At 44.6% G+C, this 20,688-nt stretch overlaps 1 protein-coding gene across 1 annotated transcript; it reads right to left on the bottom strand.

The window, feature by feature from the left end:
- Window positions 1-1,511: 1,511 nt before the first annotated feature.
- LOC115103673 (centrosomal protein of 170 kDa-like) lies at window positions 1,512-19,647 on the bottom strand. The gene is made up of 18 exons (XM_029624520.2): window positions 19,534-19,647; window positions 19,105-19,194; window positions 18,933-19,011; window positions 18,529-18,587; window positions 17,676-17,871; window positions 15,446-15,583; window positions 14,770-15,237; window positions 14,051-14,475; window positions 13,700-13,828; window positions 13,221-13,356; window positions 11,464-12,993; window positions 10,672-10,924; window positions 9,814-9,931; window positions 9,298-9,456; window positions 8,338-8,426; window positions 7,842-7,935; window positions 5,517-5,568; window positions 1,512-5,017 (listed from the first exon to the last, which is right to left on the bottom strand). Exons 1-18 carry the CDS (start codon window positions 19,636-19,638, stop codon window positions 4,713-4,715), a joined length of 4,425 nt encoding a protein of 1,474 aa, XP_029480380.2. The 5' UTR covers window positions 19,639-19,647; the 3' UTR covers window positions 1,512-4,712.
- Between the last annotated feature and the right edge of the window lie 1,041 nt (window positions 19,648-20,688).

Below are 20,688 nucleotides of genomic sequence, written 5' to 3'. Positions count from 1 at the left end.
TGGACCTGACCCTGTATATAGTCACCTTAACCCTTTACATATCTACCTCTATCACTCCAGTATACCTGCACATTGTAAACATGGTACTGGAACTGACCCTGTATATAGTCACCTTTAACCCTTTACATATCTACCTCTATCACTCCAGTATACCTGCACATTGTAAACATGGTACTGGAACTGACCCTGTATATAGTCACCTTTAACCCTTTACATATCTACCTCTATCACTCCAGTATACCTGCACATTGTTAATATGTTACTGGAACTGACCCTGTATATAGTCACCTTTAACCCTTTACATATCTACCTCTATAACTCCAGTATACCTGCACATTGTAAACATGGTACTGGAACTGACCCTGAATATAGTCACCTTAAGCCTTTACATATCTACCTCTATCACTCCAGTATACCTGCACATTGTAAACATGTTACTGGAACTGACCCTGTATATAGTCACCTTTAACCCTTTACATATCTACCTCTATCACTCCAGTATACCTGCACATTGTAAACATGTTACTGGAACTGACCCTGTATAAAGCTTCTTCCTTTCTTGTGTTCTTCTTATTTATGTTTATTGTGTGTTTCTGTTCTACCTTGTTATTTTTAGTACTACATTGATATTGATTACTGCATTGTTAGATTTGGATCTAGCAAGAAAGGCATGTCACTGCACTTGTGCGAGCGACATTAAAACTTGAATCAGTACAGAATAATATCCTGCCCAGACAAAAGGACAACGAGGCCACTCTTAATCTTTCATTTCCATGTAAAACACCAAAGACATTCAAAACCACAGTTCGGTAACAAGCCTCAACTTAATTCTGAAAACCCACGATTCTCCCAGTGGAATCAGAGCTCCAAAAGCACATGCTGTGCAGCAGCAGCATCAGTAGCCCAGTATGACAAAAGGGGAGCAGCTTTTTACACTGCAGGGGGATTAAACAAGTGGAACAGAATATCTTAAGCAACTGTAATTAACAGAGCACCGCAGACGGCCCTTCTGAGCCGTAGAAATAGAATTTACAGAATGGAAATGGTTTTGACTTGAATGGGGCGGTCCATTCTAATAATTCTATTTCTATGTTCTGTGTGTCCTTGTATGTTCCGTGTAATGGTGACTGAAAGAGGTCGGACAATAGGGTTGGGTTGAGTGTGGCGCTGAGGGAGAAAAGCAGGGAGGTTTAGGGAAACAGGGAACCTTTACAGTAGCAGCTGACTGACTCAAATATTTAGAATTAGAGTTATTGTCCCAACGTGTTTAGAAATATATACAGCCTGGATATCTGGATATGAAATTCACGTGAAAAAAACTGTCAATGATAATCATGCATTTTATTAAAACCAGTGGAAAGTAGACAAACAAAAAAATGATGTAACCATTATCTTACAAAGATAACAAATACATCATGACAATTAGAAAACCTATCCGTACAAAATATACAAGCAGAAACATGGAAAAGGTTTGAAATGACATAAAGACAATAAAGACCTTACTAATAAGACACAAAATGCTATTTTCTTTATTAATAATCAAGCTGTTTTGGCTGAGAAACGTCAACATTTACGATCAGGTTACATTCATGTGTAAACATTGGTATGAGGCAGGACATCCAGATACAGTATGGGTATATCATAGAGGTAGATAGAGGACTCTAGTGTCTAAAAGCCATTTTAGCATGGGCAGCACCATTGAGGACTTACACCATTTTGAAGTAGAACTGGGTGGGACTTCTTATGGGTTAAGAAAGGATCACATCATTCAAACCAGCTCATCAGGAGGGATCAGCCAATGAATTACACTTGTGAACAAACATTCCATAACTGCAGGTGGCAGTAAATCATAAACCTTGGATTTATACCTGTTCAAACAACACACTCCAGGTGGCAGTGTGCACCCTTTCAGTTTGTTTACCAACTCATAGTAGTAGAATAAGAAAAGTAACCACTTCAAAATGGAGATGGCCTCAATGGTGCTGTATGCTCTCACAGACGCCATAAAGGGACAGATACAATGTTGTGTCCTCTATCTAGCTCTATGGGGTATATAGAGCTACTTCCTGGTCCATTTAATTTCCCGGTCCATGTCATGGTTTCTCAGCACTTGGTCATGTTCAGTAGGGTACACTGTAGCAAACTGTTTTGCAACGGATAATGAAAATGAGTGGTTACCTACCCGCTTAACTCCATTTCAAAACGTTTTCTCCCGACTGAACATGATCCTGGTCTCCCGACTATCCCTTTCTATGCTGGTTTTTACTCAGATCTCTTCGCTTCATAAGGGTTCTTCAAGTACGTTAACCAGAACACTCGTGTGTGTTTCATGACGCAATCACAGATGGCTGGTGGTGCCTTAATTGGGGAGGACGGGCTCTTAGTAATGGCTGGAATGGAATTAATGGAATGGTATTGACACGTCAAACACATGCTTTCCTTGTGTTTGATACCATTCCATTCACTTCATTCCAGTCATTATTATGAGCCGTCCTCCCCTCACCAGCCTCCTGTGGACTCAATCATAATGGATAATCAAAACCAGTTCTCAATAAAAAAACAAGTTCCAATGAAACCCAGCATCCACAAGGAGTACACCCAGGCCTGTTTTGGGTATCCTTACTAACACCACCACTCTGTGGTGAATCACCACAGCTTTAACATGTGCAAATCAACAAACGTTAGCTTAGCTACACCTCCTAGCCTGCTTCTGCACTCTTTCCAACTCCTTACGCATTTGTCATGCCAGACATGTGGCACCTAGGCTATTTCCATCTTATCGTTTCATCAACAATGGTTTTGACAATGGGCACTTTGTGACGTAATACACTTGGATATGGGGACTACTTTCGGGAACACATTTTTCAGGAAGCTACTTTATCACCGTGCCTACAGTAGTTAGTTATTAGTAACATATGGTACAGCTATCTTTGATCCATCATCATCCATCACTTAAGATACTGTATCACTCCACACGGGAAGGCATGGATGGGAGAATTATACACATTATACACATTTAAATGGATACATAACACTGTACATACCCTATGTCTTTTCATCTGAATAAATAAAGAATAATATTGGTCTCTCTTTCGTGGAAAAATCGTAATATTAGAACAAGCGCAGCAAGCTGCAAGTGCTACAAGTCAGCTAACAGACACAGAATGCTATATGGTCATATTCACAATATCTGCTGAGCTATGCTATGCATAATGGCGGGATATTCTGAAAAGTATTTTCAGAAAGACACTGAATTCTATTCTCCAATGCTGAACCATGGTGTCCATTTAGTTCTTGTTGTAATTTGGGTTCTATATAGCCCCCAAAGAGGGGTTGTAACCACAAAGCAGACTGTCAATCAAGCAACAGTCAAACGCAAGCTTATCAGTCAAAGCAGTGACTTCATCGCTTGTAAATAGTAGCCTGCACAGTAAGAAAAGAGGGTTCCTCAAGGGTTCTTTGGGAAGGGTGATAATTCTATGTGGAACCATACTGACCCAAAATAACCATTTGGGCCCCTCAATGGTTCTTTACTTTTAGTGATCATTAAAATGGTGGCTCATTTGAATATTTTGGGGTGTGGTTTGCTAACAGCTCTTTTTGTCCAACCGTAAGTGAGAGTGTAATTTCAGTTGATCTAATCTGTTGGGTTATGCTGTTACATGCTATACAATATGTGACTATAGCCAGTGACAAACTCATGTATGGCCTTGGGTCAATCGAGAATGGTTGACACCTGATTCAACAATAATTAAATCTATGGAATTGTAACAATATAATATGTATATTAAATCTGAATTAAAACCCCTCTATGGTTTTACAAAAAACCCTTTGAGATTGAGAAGGTTCTTTACATCTTTACAGAACCATTCTCCATAAAAAAAGGGTTCTATTTTGCCCCCAAAAGGGTTGTAACCTCAGCGGAACCCTTTTTGGCTCTATATATAACCTTTTTTAAAGGATAAGGTTCTTTATAGCACCATACAGGTTCCATTTAGAACCTTATGAGTATGGTTAAAGAACCAAAAAGCCAAAGAACCCTTATTTGCCACTATATAGAACCACTTGTTTTTAGTGTATAAAGTTACACGGTGTTACAGTCCGCAACACTGTCGAACACAAACAGAATCATATCAAATGTCTTCTGAAAAGTCATCAATCAACCAGAAGCAGGTGCAGTTAGCAGACCATAATGCAAAAGAACTCTTGATACTTTTCAAACGTGTTCAAGAATATTGATATAGTAGTGTTGATAACGGACTGTAGGATATGTGCTGGTACATAGATTGTATTGACAGTACATAATCCTTTCACAACCCTTCTATATACATGTTATAGCTACAGAACAAGCTCACTGTTGGCTTCAATTCATATGAACAAACGGATTGGTATGTCATAGACAAAGATTAAAAAGTGTTTATTTACTTCTCTTTTGGTCAGGTCTGATGTTCAGGAGGTTTGTCCAGACATTGAAGGAAATATCAACCCACTGGGCGTACACTAGTTGAGTCAACGTAGTTTCCACGTCATTTCAATGGAATTACGTTGAACCAATGTGGAATAGACATTGAATTGACATCAGTGCCCAGTGGGAATCCCATCTCTCCAAGTCTTTTACCATCCTCCCTAGTAGTGAGCCTCAATCAGGGCCCCTCCACGCAAGTGTTTAGGTAGTTGTACTTTAGTAGTGTTTTCTAGATCCAGGATCCTCCTCATTTATGAACCACACAGTTCTGTTCTCCACCACTAGAGGGCAGACTATTATTCACATGGAGTCCCAGATCTCTCTCTGCCACCTGGGTAGAGGTGCCTGAGGCCCCCGAGGAGGGTCCACCGCTGGGGGCCGACAGGGTGCTGCTAGAAGGGCCTTCTCCACTACTACCTCCAGGGGGGTGACCGACAGAGGAGGGCCCCGCTACCCCGGGACTGACCCTCTGCAGGTCGGTTAGAGGGCTGGTCAGTCCCAGGCTGGTCAGGGCATCCAGGGTGCCGTCCGGATCCACCATCACATCAATCACTGTGGAGCAAAGAGGAGAAGGAGAAGGTCTAAGTCAATGAAAGAGGAGGTCTGTCTATCAGTCAATTAAAGAGGAGAAGGTCTGCTAATCAGTCAATCAAAGAGGAGAAGGTCTGACAATCAGTCAGTCAAAGAGGAGGTCTGTCAATCAGTCAATCGAAGAGGAGAAGGTCTGTTAATCAGTCAGTCAAAGAGGAGGTCGGTCAGTCATAGAGGAGGAGGTCTGTCAATCAGTCAATCGAAGAGGAGAAGGTCTGTTAATCAGTCAGTCAAAGAGGAGGTCGGTCAGTCATAGAGGAGGAGGTCTGTCAATCAGTCAATCAAGCAAGCAAACAATCAATCAGAGAATGGAAGATTTATTTATATAAAAATGTGATGATTGATATAATGAAATACGTATGAATATAGATGCTCTGTGCAGATGCTAACTGTATATCTCTATAACTTGTACTATATACAGCTGCAATCAAATCACGTATGACTGTCTCAGGACTCATACCTAGTAACTGTCTCTCCACTCTCTTCAGATCCTGGAGGATGGTGGTGATCTCCTGGTAAACAACCACACAACAAACAAAAAGGTCAACAAAACACACAAAAATTGTTTAGGGAATTGAAGAAGGGATACCGTTCACCATAAGACATTGATGTCCTCACCTGTTACCTTCCTTAAACAACAAAAACAACAACATCAGATTGACCCTTGTTATCTTCCTCCTTTCTACTGGGAAAAGTTGAAGCAATTAAAACGTGGCATAGTCATCCCCTCCATTTGGACTCTAGTGAACAGACACATCACTGAGAGGTAGCCTAAGGCCAGTCACTGTGTTCAGTCTGAATTTACAACCTTGTTCCTGAGCAAGGCAGTGTTTTTTGGACCGCCCACGACAACAGACTATAAGTCAAGTCCTTTGACTAATCAAACTGCTCCTCTCCACCAGCTTGAATAGAAGTTCTGATTTAGGATCAGTTTAGCCTTTTAGATGATAATTAATAAAATGATATGAACATGTGGGACCTGATCCTAGATCAGCACTCCTACTCTGAGACACTTTTTAATACGGGAGGACAGTGAGGAGGGATAGCTGCTATAGGGAGGTGGGACTGAAAGGTTTTCGGTTCAAATCCCAGGATGGACATATTATCGCCGTTCACCCGAGAGTGGCACTTGATTCTGATGTGATGTTCGATACTGTTGTCGTATGTTATGTTATATTCTCAGAGAGAGAGAAAGACAGGTAGTGAGAGAGTGGCAAGAGAGGGAGGGAGAGAGAGAGAAAGACAGAGGGAGGGAGAGAGAGAAAGACAGAGGGAGGGAGGGAGGTAGGGAGAGAGGGAGGGAGAGAGAGGGAGAAGAGAGAGAGAGGAGAGGGGGAGAGAAGAGAGAGAGAGGAGGGGGAGGAGAGAGGAGAGAGGGGAGAGAGAGAGAGAGAGAGGAGAGAGAGGAGAGAGAGAGGGAGAGAGAGAGAGGGAGAGAGAGAGAGAGAGAGAGAGAGAGAGAGAGAGAGAGAGAGGGAGGGAGAGAGAGAGAGAGAGAGAGGGAGAGAGAGAGAGAGAGAGAGAGAGAGAGAGAGAGAGAGAGAGGGAGGCGAGAGGGGGAGAGAAGAGAGAGAGAGCGAGAGAGAGAGAGACAGAGAGAGAGGGGAGTCAAACCTCATCAATTAAAGTGGATATCAAAATACTTTATTACAATCAAGAAACATCATAACTTATACTTTCAGAATTGAGAGGAAGTGACTTATTATCTTGATTCAGAAAGTGATGCCAACTCACATCTCAATTAAACAAATGTGACTGTGCAGACGGGGGGCAGGTTTGAGAAACACGTCCTTACCTCACCCCCTTCTGTTTAGGTCGTCCTACTACATCTGGGTGTATGTCAGGCTTAACAGACATGATTAATGCAACAGCACCATCAGCCAATGACGGCCTTTAAAACTACTCCGAGCTTCCCAGATGGTGGTAGAAGACATCAATTATTTACCGTCCCAAAGTTTTGTTGCATCATCACCCCAAATAAGCACTCTCTGGTTTGTGTTTAGATGTTAATCAGGCACTTCTCTTGCACCATCGAGAGCCGGTTGCACCACGACCTGGTATGGGAATTGCTCCGTCTATGACCGCAAGGCCCTCCAGCAGGTGGTGAAGATGGCCCAGTACATCACTGGGACCGTCACCCATCTTACCGGCGCCCGAGGAAGGCCCGGCATCATCAAGGACCCAACACACCCCAGCGTTACCTTGGAGCACGAGGTCTGATACCAACAGGCTCAGAGACAGTTTCTATCTACAAGCCATCAGACTGCTGATCACATGAACTGGACTTGACCACCTGCTCTGATTCTCCACACCGTAGCACACATGAACTCCCTGACGCAAGCATTCACACACCCACACAGACACATATACATTCATGCTACACACACATCACAACTGCCTCTACCAGAATGTTATTATTGTCCCTAAATACTGCACAACTTAAACACTTTGCCCCCAACCCCCATTCCCCAAAAACACGTGTAAATATTGGACTATAAATTGTGCCTTCCTTCATTATACTTATGCTAAAAAAAAATATTCTGTTCTCCTGAACCATGAACTTTATGTTTCTATTGTTATCTTGTATTACGTTTTATTGTGGTTGCACCGTCCAGAAGGAACCTGCGAGTACACATTTGGTTGGGCGGTGTACACCATGTGTATCCGGTACCTACGACTAATACAACTTGAAACCTGAACTTGAAACTAGGTCCACCTGCCCTCTGCAGTCATTTATCACAGCAGCTGGGTGGTACGGCAAGAGACAAGGGGTCTGGCACCTTACCGTGCTGGAAGTCTTGAGGAGTAGAGAGTCATGCTCGGCTTGGAGTCTATTCTCAATCTCGTCCCATTTCCGGTCCTTATCTTTGAATAATATCCTGGAGAAGTTTTCAAGAATAAATTGAGAAAAAAAAAGTGGTTTCTGATGTTTAAAAAGTGAGGATGGATGTTTCATGTTGTCACCTTAACCTTTATGAAGTGCCATTCATAGTATGCAAATTAGAATACAGTATTTTCTAGGATACAACCATCATATCTTATACAACACTACTGATTCCTCCTTGTCATTATCCGGATTTGATCCAGTTCAAAGCACAGCATGTAACTGCACGTATTCAGAAAAAAATGTATTCAAAGTCAAAAACGAGCCTATTATTTCACACTGCTTGGGTTCACTTGCAACTCATAAAGCACTCCTAACACTTCATCATCAAAATCAGGGAATTCATTATTTCACATTCCTTTTCTTTGAGTGAATCGTGATGAAAGGTGATGCCTACCTGATTTTGCCTGCTGTTTTGTCCACAGAATGCCGTATCCGTGCCGAGAGCTGGGTCACAGATGCTAATAGTAAACTGTCCAACACCGCCTGAGGGGAAACAACAAGGAAAAGAGGAGGACTTATGTAAGAGGTGTTTCAGTAAACACCTAAAATAGCATAATAACTAGGACAGGCAGGGATACCAAGGCTATATGCAGTCACAAAACCAGAAGGATATTAGATATAGAATAGCTTATTTTTGATCAAATCTCCCAGAAACCATCATCATCCATCATTAATATAGTAATAAATGTGTTATTAAGGACCGGACCCCTTTTTTCAATTTTCGCCTAAAATGACATACCCAAATCTAACTGCCTGTAGCTCAGGACCTGAGACAATGACATGCATATTCTTGATACCATTTGAAAGGAAACACTTTGAAGTTTGTGGAAATGTGAAATGAATGTAGGAGAATATAACACATTAGATCTGGTAAAAGAAAATACAAAGAAAAACTTTTTTTTGTACCATCATCTTTGAAATTCAAGAGAAAGGCCATAATGTATTATTCCAGCCCAGGCGCAGTGTATGTGCAAAGTTTTAGACTGATACAATGAACCATTGCATCTCTGTTCAAAATGTTATATCAGGACTGCTCAAATGTGCCTAATTGGTTTATTAATAACTTTTCAAGTTACACACTGTTTCATCAATAATACAGTAGGTTTCTGATGGGGTAGGGTCAATTCACTCTGACATCAAGTCCTTTTGGTTTTTGGGTTGTGTTTTGTCTCTCTCTCTAACGACTGTTTTTCAACTTCTTCATCTCAAACTGGTAATGATGCCATTGTCCTTATAAACACACATGGGATAAAGACAAGTTGAAACAGATTAGAATCCAGGCTAAACCAGAGTACAATCGAATACTTTCAGTTATTATTATTTTTAGTTCGGATTCCAAGCGGCAACAACTCACGTCCTCTCTGTTCCAAGTCTGGCGGCGAATGGCGCGGGGACCCTGTCTGTTAGAGTTGCGTGGCCGGAGCTCCACGGGGCGGATGTTATTACCCAGAATGCTCTCTGTTGACGGGCCGCTCCCAAGATCCAAGCCATCGTCAAAAACTCGCTCCTCCATCTGGGCAAAAGCACCCAATACAAAGTAATTTATTTTCTGATATATATTCTACAATGTAGGAAATAGTACAAACCTAGAAAAACTATTGTATGTCCAAACTTTTGACAGGTACTGTAAATCCATAACATTCACAAGGGGCAGGCTTCAGGGCCCGTATTTATGCAGCTTCTGATAGGAGTACTGATCTATGCTCAGTTTTTAGAATTTAGATCATATTCCTAGATCAGCACTCCTACTCTGAGACACTTTATGAATATGGGCCCTGATATGTACATGTGGCTCAGACTTTTGGGGAAATCATGACTGATGTCAACAGCTACATAAAGTGGGATTACTGCATCGTGCGATGTGTAGTACCATGGCTCCTGGGTCAGTGGCAGCACTAGCGGCTGGGCTGACTGAGTCGATCTCTCCGGCCACGTCATGGATCTCCCTGGCCAGCATGGCCAGGTCTTTGGCTAGGTCCTGACTGATCCTGTCAACATACAGGGAATGAATCAGTTAAATAACCTTGATTTGACTTCTATTGTGTATTATTGTGGGTATATAGTGCACGAAATGAAATAATGGAATGTTGCAAAATGGATACTTTTGAGGTTATACTGGTTCTCAAAGTAATTATAGAATTGACCCTATTATATTGTATAGGCCTAGTGAGATTGCTCCCCTATAGAATTGACCCTATTATATTGTATAGGCCTAGTGAGATTGCTCCCCTATAGAATTGACCCTATTACATTGTATAGGCCTAGTGAGATTGCTCCCCTATAGAATTGACCCTATTATATTGTATAGGCCTAGTGAGATTGCTCCCCTATAGAATTGACCCTATTATATTGTATAGGCCTAGTGAGATTGCTCCCCTATAGAATTGACCCTATTATATTGTATAGGCCTAGTGAGATTGCTCCCCTATAGAATTGACCCTATTATATTGTATAGGCCTAGTGAGATTGCTCCCCTATAGAATTGACCCTATTATATTGTATAGGCCTAGTGAGATTGCTCCCTATAGAATTGACCCTATTATATTGTATAGGCCTAGTGAGATTGCTCCCCTATAGAATTGACCCTATTATATTGTATAGGCCTAGTGAGATTGCTCCCCTATAGAATTGACCCTATTATATTGTATAGGCCTAGTGAGATTGCTCCCCTATGGAATTGACCCTACAGTTTCTCTGTATATGTACAGTACAGACTGCTCCTCCATACCTGGCGATCTCTTCACTGTGAGTGGTCCAGTCCTTCATGTACTCCTCCTGTTCTCTGCCTGCTGACTGCTGCCTCAGAGCCGCTATACCTCCCGGACTGGGCGTGGCAGGGGCGGAGCCACCCAGCTGGGTCAGCCGCGGCGACGCAAACTGCCGGGCGGGACCGCCGTGCTTGGACGGGTGGCGGTTGGAGCCGAACTCGTCCTCCGAGGTGGAGGCGTAGTCCATGGGCATCCGGCGCCACCGGCCACCAGCTGGAGTCAAGGGAAGATGTTTTGTCAGTATAGTGATTGAGGGCTTCACCACTACTAGATACACACAACTGTCCATAGAGAAGAGATTTGACTCATAAACCCAGTAAAAAAAGAAACGGCCCTTTTCCAGCACCCTGGAGGAGATGCACTGCAGTACTTAATGCAGCTGGTGGCCACACCAGATACGGACTGTTACTTTTGATTTTGACCCTCCCCCTTTGTTCAGGGACACATTATTCCATTTCTGTTAGCCACATGTCTGTGGAACTTGTTCAGTTTATGTCTGTTGTTGAATCTTGTTATGTTCACACAAATATTTACACATGTTAAGTTTGCTGAAAATTAGCGCAGTTGACAGTAAGATGACATTTTTTTGCTGAGTTTACATGTAAATGTACATAAAGATGCTCAATAATGACAGCACCTACAAAAAGACTATAGCACAAACATGATACCAAATCAAACATTGCGGTGGATAAGTTACTAGAGAACAGTCACTCTGAAACACTACTTCTGTATCAGACAGTACAGTATGTTACCTGTGGGGGTGATGTAGCCCTTAGACTTGTCAGGTAGTTTGGAGGCGCTGTTAGCCCTGGCCCTGGGTATTATCCCTCCCATGTTGCTGACTCCTCTGAGTCCCTGTCGGACGGCGTAGTCGGTAGCAATGCTACGAGCCCCTATCCCCCGGCTACGGCCCCCTGTGGCCTCTGAGTCACTCTGGGCAGACGGAGATCCCATCCTGGGCTTCCTGGGCTGGGCCAGGGCGTCAATGCGGGACAGGCCTCTCCGGAACCCTGGTCCGGGAGCCGCGGACCTGGAGCTAGCGGTGCTAGCCTCGGAGGCTACGGACATCCGGTCCATGTCGGCTGGTTCGGTATCGGAGGAGTCCCCCAAACGGGCACGTCTGAGTATCGAGGCCCGGGTGGGCCGCACCTTGGGCAAGGTGGTGGTAGGTTTACTGAGGGTGTTTGTGGCGGTGCTGGATGCCTGGGTGTTTTTAGCCCGGCTAGCCTTGGTGCTAGCCTCCACTCTGGTGCTTCCGGCCTGGGTTCTGGCGTGGGAACTGTGGGAGCTAACCTCCTGTAAGGAGGGTTGGGAGTCGGAGAGGAGGGAGTTGGAGTTGACGTCGTCATCTGTTAGGTCCAGGGAGGTCCAGGCACGACCAGCTTGGCGGGTCCCTTGTCCACCAGACGGTCTGGATTTGGGTTTCCTATCCTGGGTATCTCTGGCTCTGGTAGGCCCCTTGGTGGAGGAGCACAGCACCGTCTTCTCCCTCTCTTTCTGCTGGGCAGTTAGGGTACGTCTCTTCTGGTGGACCACCTTCCGCCCTCCGACGCCCGCTGCCTGGCTAACGGTGCTGGTGGTGTCCACATCCGACTCAGGAGACAAAGACCCATCGATGGACTGGCTAATTGGTTCACCCAGGTCTGATACCGTTGTCTCCAGAAACGCAGCCACCGCTTCTGAGTCCTTCTGCCAGGTGGTACCATCCTCCCTGCCCTCCTTTATCAGTATTCGTGCCCCAGTTTGCGTGTCAATCCGTGGGATGAGCTCCTGGGGGACGTTGGTGCTGGGTCTCTCCACCGTAAAGCTCTCTTGTCTAAGAAGCGGCTTCCCAGCACTCTCCCTTTCTTTAGCCTTCTCTTCCATCTCCTTCTTCCTCCTTGGTGCCTCCTCCAGTCTCTTCCCCCCACTATTCCCTGGCCGAGGAGGCAGTTTCGCCAACACAGTTTCTTTCCGGCTTCCCACATCTTGGTTCTTCGCTGGAGAGCCTTTTTTCGGACTTCCTCTGGTGCTTCCAGCCACACTACCAGCCTGGCTACCCCCACCACCTCCACCACCAGGCTTGGTCCTCCCTCCTCTCCCCGTCTCCTGGTTCTCCTTCTCCTGGAGCTCAGTGTCCTGTTTCTCCCCCACATCGGAGGGGCGGTGAGCTGGACCAGGGGATCTCCTCCCCCCTGGGGTTGCCTCCTCGGTGGAGGGGAGCTGGGGCAGGGTTCTCCTCTTGCACTCTGTATAGCTGGTGGAGGCCATGGGGGCAGAGTGACTGGACTCACTGATCTCAGCTATAGAGAGACAGGGTATAAAACATCATAATCATTTCTACACAATCATATCTACTGTGTCTAACTAACTCTCATATATTGGCAATATAAATACCCAACACTCTTTTCTTTATTCTAGTTATTTTTGACTTTATACTGAAATAAGTGGTATGACTAATAAATGAAAAACAACTGAAAAACAGCAAAGCACTTCAATTTCAGAACAGGTCTAAACCCAGCAGTAGCACCTCTGTCCTCGGTGTGGTAGTGGACATGGGACTCAGCTCCAGAGCCCTCAGGGTCAGTCCTGATGTGGCTGGCTGCCAGAGTAGCCCATTGGGAGACCCACCTGGGACCGCCCACAACCAGCTCCTCTGGGAGAGACTGGAGGACAAACAGGGGAGAAACCGAAATTGAACAACACTCAAATTCTACTAGTCAGAGTGTCACAGTGGCATGTACGCATCTATTATTTACAGGGAAAATGCTTAGGACTACTTCAAACACAACCGCACTTTTGAGAGCACATATCCTTTCTTTATAAAAAATCTTTTTTTTCCCCACAAGGAATGGCATCAAACTGAAAGCTTTCTTTACGTGTGAAGTCTGTCTTAATCTTGGGAGTATAAAACAAAAACAAATCTACAGTAGTGTCTGACTTGGAGTTGAACTCCTTCACTCCTCTGCAATGGAGAGTCTCTGTGTAGACCGACAGAAATGCTCTTACCTCTGGTTCGATACGTCCAGGCTTGCCTCTGTCTCCTGAGCCTGGCCTCTGAGTGGTCAGTCTCTCTCTCTGGATGTCAGGATAGCCCGCCACCCTGGACAGAGTCTGGTATTCCTCCACACCAAATACCTGGGCCAGAACATGGACTTCGATAAATATTCAACCAAACATTCAATCGAGAGGTCAACACAATGTGGGCTCAGTGCACTTGCACAGTACCACTTGCAGTAAATACGAGGCCATGCCCTTGACAAAAAAGACACCAACTCTGGGACTAATGACTGTGTAAAAGAGTTATTCAGATGAAACAGGATTCAAATGACAGTTTAAGCTCATTAAAGTCCTATTTACCATCCCCACCTTGTCAATCATTCTCCTGGCCTCCTCCTCTTGGTTATCTTCGTTCTCTATCTCTATGGTATAGGTCCCCCGGTCGCTATAGTCGTCTCCATGGCGATTCTGAAACCCCTCCCCAAGTCCTATCGGTTGGTGTTGGTCGCGGTGGTAAGGAACGGAATCCTTGGTCCTCTCTCTTAACTCTCCTCCGATGGGTGCCATTTTGGAAGCTGAGGACCTGTGTCGTCGGGCTGGGCTATCTTCCTCGGCAAAGAGTCCCTCTGGGACGTTGGCGCGCCCCTCTCGTATCTTGACCCCTGACCCCTCTATTCGGCCACCCCACAGCCCCCTGGAGTCGTCCTCGAGGGCGGCCCGGCGTTGCTCTCCCAGCGCGGCTGCATTCTCTGAGTCGCTCTGGGTACCGTCCTCGTGTTTACTACCTGAAACGAGAGGGAAGGAGGTTGGACGTTTGGTGTGTGCAGTTATAATCCTATGAACCTATTGGGTTGGTTTCCTAGACACTGATTAAGCATAGTCCTAGACTATGAAGTGCTTTCGATGGAGATCATCCAGTGCGTATGCTTTCAAATCAAGGACAAATCAAGGATCTTAATCTGTGTTTGGGAAACTGTCTCATAGTGTAATAACTGTGTAGTGCTATGTAATGCAATGGCAAGAGGACTTGTTGAAAAATCTCAATTCTATTCTTATGGTGATTGGTTGGTTGGTCTTACCTTTAAGACTCTTCAGCTGAACCGGCACATCACTCTTCACGCTCTCCCCGTCGTCGTCCTCCACCACTCTGTCAACCGACTCCGTACGGGCCAATGGGATCTCGTTCTGGGCCAGCCAATCAGCTACTTTCACCTCCGCCGCCACCATGGCCGTTTGCAGGGCGCTCAGCTCCTCTCCCGCGCCCTTCTTTGGGGGCCGTGGCCTCACCTCCGGCACCACCTTCGCCACCCGGTCCTTAACCGTCACCTTATTGGACGCCTGCAGGTCAAACGCGATGGTGAAGGAGGCGTGGCCCTGGGGGACGGCTTCAGGGCCGGAGGCGGGGTTAGTGGCGGTGGCGCCTTCCGTGTCTTGGGAGGGGGGTTCATTGGTATAGGAGGGGATCTCGAAGTAACTGGGCTCCTGGCTTGAGGTGTACAGGCCATTCTCCTGGGCCACGGCTGTTGTCTCCTTGGGGTCTTTACAATCTGTCGTTTCAAGCAGATATCAAGATGGCGTAATACAAGGACTTAGACTTTGAGATTCAATTGCTGTCATATGCTACCAGAAAGGCAAAAGTCTACTGTTATCTGGTAGGGTGTTTGATGTATAAACAGACACACAGACAGACAGGCAGAAGACAAAGTGAAACACAGCTAAAACTTCAGTCTGTATTCCAGACTAGACAGCATCTACCTGACTCAGATCTCTCCTGCTTCCTGTCAGTTGTCGTCCCATCCTGCTTCCCAGAGTTCTCATCGTCTGCGTCCCCGTCTCCCCACCAGGAAGGCTGGCCGTACAGAGGGGTGCCCCTTTTTAGTACTGCAATGTCCCCTGGGAAAGAAACGGCACCAAGGTCAGTGAGAAAGTCACAGATTTTGTTTTGAACTGAAATTTCCTCACAGTTCTCCAAAAGACTATTGTGACAGAACAAGTTTAACCTCCTAGTTTGTCTACCGTAGGTATCCCCACGCGCTTTGCCTTCGGGGGTACGCCAAATAAAAATGTGATTCACATACATTTAAAAAATATATATATTTTATTTAAAACAAATAATTCTTCACATTTTCAAAGAGTCCATTTATATTTTCCAACGGGGCTAAACATTTGGGTGAGGGTTTTCTCTTGCCTGAGTAGCCTCGTTTCACTGCCACAAATAGCGTTCAGTGAAATAACAACACAATGTAAAATACAGGTAGCCTAGTCTTAACGTCCAATCACATTAACCGTTACTCTCTCGCGGGAATTCCATTAACCGTCCGTATGTAGCCAAACATAGCTGCTGCTCATTCCGTTTGCACGAAAATTGATAAATGGTTAAAAAAAAGTTAGGCCCGCGTCCATAGAGACACATACCAGCTCTACTGGTAGTACTGCTACTACTAGCAGTACTAAACCTGTACCTGTCGACGACACAAGTTGTTCTGCTTCCACGAGCACATCCAATGCTAGCATCAGTTATTATACATTTGTTGTTATAGCCCAGCTAGCATGGACACTGACAGTTGTGAATCTGAAGCAGCCGAACAGACAGGGACGTTGGACCATCGAAGAGGCGCAAATATGATGAGAACTACATTGATTTGGAGTTAATTTATATTGGGAGTAGTGCCTTTCCTCAGCCACAGTGTGTTATATGTGCAAAAGTACTATCTCATAACTCGATGACTGGTCAGAATCTAGGATTACAGGGATTCTCCGCAACTATATTCAATGTGCGGGACAAAAGTGAGGCTATGATTAAGAAGTTGGAGCTTTTCTCTGTCTGCATTAACAAGGACAACATACATGTCTTTCCATCATTGTATGATTTTTTTGTGTGCAAATTAACTCAAATTTATGGACAATGTCAAATGTGATATAGCAAATCACCTGAGTGAGTTGGGTGCGCATTTACGCAGGTACTTTCCTGAAACGGATGACACAGACAACTGGATTTGTTATCCCTTTCATGCCCTGCCTCCAGTTCACTTAGCCATATCTGAACAAGAGAGCCTCATCGAAATTGCTACAAGTGAAAATTCAATTGAATCAGAAGCCACTGGCATATTTCTGGATTGAGCTGTGCTCAAGAGTATCCTGCCTTGGCAAATTGCACTGTAAATGATGCCCTTTGCAACCACGTACCTATGTGAGAATGTATTCTCGACCCTCACTAGCATGAACACTAAATACAGGCACAGACTGTGTGGAAAATGATTTAAGACTGAGACTCAACCCAACATTGCAGAGTTATGTGCATCCTTTCAAGCACACCCTTCTCATTAACCTGTGGCGAGTTATTCACAATTTTCTAGTAACAAATAAGGTTTTATATGTAAGATGGTTAAATAAAGAGCAAAATGACTGATGATTATTATATTATTATTTGTGCCCTGGTCCTATAACAGCTCTTTGTCATTTCCCACTTGTGACAAAATCTCACGCACATTATGTTTAATAAATGTATTGTATAGTGTGTGTGTGGCAGGCTTACAATGATGGTAAAAAACAACATTTGAGAGTGTGCTGACCCTGGTGCTAGAGGGGGTATGCAGCTGGAGGTCGAATGTTTGAAGGGGTACGGGACTATAAAAAGTTTGGGAACCACTGGTCTACCGCAATGTCCCCTGAGAAACAAACAACGACCTCTGCAAACTCGAACTACCACTTTGTACCCACACAAGTCCCCAAAAGACATATTGTGGCAGAACAGTTTGACCTCCAAATTTGTCTCCAAGTCAGAGCACTTTAGAATCACATTAAGGTGACAGCCTAGCGTAGGAAACTAAAAATACAGGACACACGGTTGTCACAGCACAGACTGTGGGTGTGTGGCATCGCCAAAATCTTGTCACCTCTGTTATCTAGTCCTGTCATCTCTGTTAACCTAATCCCGTCACCTGTGTCACCCTCCAAGGTCCATTCAGAGTGCAGACCCTCTCACCTGCCAGCTTGTCGTCCCCGGCCCCCTCTCTGCTGGTCTCAGGGGGTTTACTACCCACTGCCACCGCACCGTCAGAGCCACCCTCGGAACCACCCTCGGCTGCAGCCTTGACCTCTACTGCAGGTCTGGATGGTACCGGAGCAGCTTCTGGCGGCTTTACCGTCTGCAGCAGGAGCTGACTATTAAACTTCTCATGCTGATAGATGAGGACACAGGACAACACAGAGAGGAGATGAGCTCACACCATTAGAGATATGATTACATGGGTAAGTCTGATAAGGAGCTCTTCTATGTTTGCATCAACATACATGGGACAATCGATCCTTGCATCAGTGAAATTATACAGTAGTCACGGTCTTGGTTATAAGCCTAGAATTTTTTTGTTGTTGTGCAAATCTCATTTGGCATCAATCTGAGTAATTTATGCATGTAGAAGTCAAGTTAGGATTCAGACAGACCTAACTGAACAATGTATCGCCAAGTTCCTTTTTGTCATTCAAACAAAGCAGTGAGGTTTTGCCACATGCAGCAGAAACTGCCGCCATTCTTGACTGAACATAATCTCCATTAAACATGCATCAATCAACGTAGTAGGAAAAGGTATTTCTCAGAGCTTTTCTTTCATACTACTTTGTAAGCATATTTTAGTGAGGCTCTTTCTCAATTCATATTTCCTCGAGTCCTCGCATCCTCTCTCCTTCCCTCCTTCTCAAAATGGATTAGAGAAGAAAGTCAGAGGGGAGGGACCTTGGAACCTCTTCCTCCAATATGGTTGAGAAAAAGTCGAGGAGATAGGATGATAGGAAACACAGAAAGAGAACTAGCTATTTCTTTAGCCTACTGTCCAACCAACCTTTAGTGCTTCCTCGGGGACATGGAGCTCTCCTCGCACCACAGTGAACAGGTTGGTATGTGAGACAGGTTAAGGAAAGGTGATTGTACAACACAGGCTTAGCTCTTTACAGGAGATAGCACAGATATTTAACATTTTAGTCATTTAACGGCATACATTCTTATTCAGAGCGACGTACAGTCCAGAAACAGATATGCTAATCTATTATGCATTAGTCACAGCGGTAAGTTTGAAAGGTTAGATGATTTTTCAGGCAGTATATTAAGAGTGATTACGTTACAGTTTTATATACCCGTACTCTGGCCTTGAAGTCCTTTTTTTGTCGCTCTCATTCCTATTGATGACATTTCAATGAACTACTGTAGGCTAAGCTTCAAAGACAAAAAGGCACCATGACAGGATATCATATCCAAACCTCAACTTGTCGTCAATTTTCAAAGTGATATACACCTGCTCCTGTATTCTGACATCATTCACAAATGTCTGGAAGGAAAGGAATATCATTATTAGCCGTTTAGAACAGTTTATGAAGCACATGAACCATTTTATATTCATATTTATTAAAATCTTACTTACCCCATTCAGGCTTCCCAGGTCCTTGACTTTATGTTCGTCCGTGGTTGGCTCATAGTTGATAACGGCATGCTGTTTGTCCACACTGCGGGACTAAAGACACAATAATCCAGTCAATCAATATAATCCTGCTAATCTCTTTATAATCCAGATGACATAGATTACATTCGGTTCTGCAGTCACCTGCAGCAGTGTGACCCACTAGATTCGAAACCAGGTCTCTTGACAAGACTAAAGCCTAGAGATCAGCTTTGGGAGCTACCACACGTCTTCAGGTTACTCATCATGCCAGAGTGGTTCATCGACCCACCTCCGTAACATTAGCAGCGGTAGTACAGTTTAGGCATAACGGCTACAGTGTTGGACTGACATTCTCCAGTAACCGGGTTCGTGTTCCCTTCTGGACTCGCTACAAAACTAAATATGATTTACCTGTAACATGAGTTCACAGTCGTCTCGACCAACAAAGATCATCTCCCAGGGGAGGCGGTGCCTCATGCCCCCGCCACTCACCAGGAACCAGGAAGAGACACTCATCTCTGCCACGCCCACTGCCACACCTGCTCACCTTTAACCCCTATGACACACTGTGTAAGAAGACAAGGGGCTCCATTCAATCAGTATTGCGGAAGTTCAACGGTACAGCGTGAATGAATGTTTAAAGGCCACGTTCCCCGGCGTTAGAGGAGACTGCAGTCACGGTGACCGCTACATATCTCGGCTCAATAGGAAATGACCTTTAAAGTTTTGATCAAGTGTATTGTAACACTTCAGCAATACAGATTGAATAGAGCCCACGGTCAGCATCAGTTAGAACAACCAGTCATAACAGCCAACTGTAAATGGAGGGAACACAATCATTACCCTTTTTATTAAAGCATTTCATATGGCTTCTCACAATGTAAAGAGCTTTGTCATTTTTGTCTGTAAATAAAAAGCTCTCTACCAATCATGTGTAGGCCTACTGTTATAATGTATTATTGTCACAACATTCGAATGACTTTCGACCAAGTCGAATGGAGAGGATGGATACGAACCTAAAAACAAACAGGGATAAAGTGAACAACTTTGTCACACCTAAACTCAGCAAAGAGGTTTCTTTAAACTAAATGCCCAGCACACTAACCTGCTGGTATGACTGGACCTCGTTGCTAACAATGAGGCCTTAGAATAGACTACATTGCAACCATTCCAGAAGAAATGAGATAATATGCCACTGACTGTTTGACATCCTGCTTAACGGCTAAATTACTGAGTGTTTTGCCGGGTCCCCAAACCAAAGTTGCACTGAACCAATGTCACTGAACTGAGAGTGGCCGTTCAGTGATGATGGATATGTTGTGTCACAGCAGGCTGGAATACAGGCTACCCGTACAGGATATAAACAACGACCGTCACTGTTGGATAGTTGATCAGATGGCGTAGATAGACCAGACAGACCAACCTGAGAGACGTGAAGATACTGTATAACATGAGTATGACTCAGGACAGGCACAGAGATCACAGCAGGTACACAGATAGAGAGAGAAGGACACACACCCACACACACTGACAGAGTCATCTCGTTTCCGCTCAGAAGAAACATAC

This window comes from Oncorhynchus nerka, linkage group LG21 (assembly GCF_034236695.1).
Source record: "Oncorhynchus nerka isolate Pitt River linkage group LG21, Oner_Uvic_2.0, whole genome shotgun sequence".
In the NCBI taxonomy this organism is placed as follows: Eukaryota; Metazoa; Chordata; class Actinopteri; order Salmoniformes; family Salmonidae; genus Oncorhynchus; species Oncorhynchus nerka.
The sequence above is the reverse complement of the archived record's forward strand: the minus strand, read 5'-3'. Positions and strand labels throughout refer to the sequence as shown.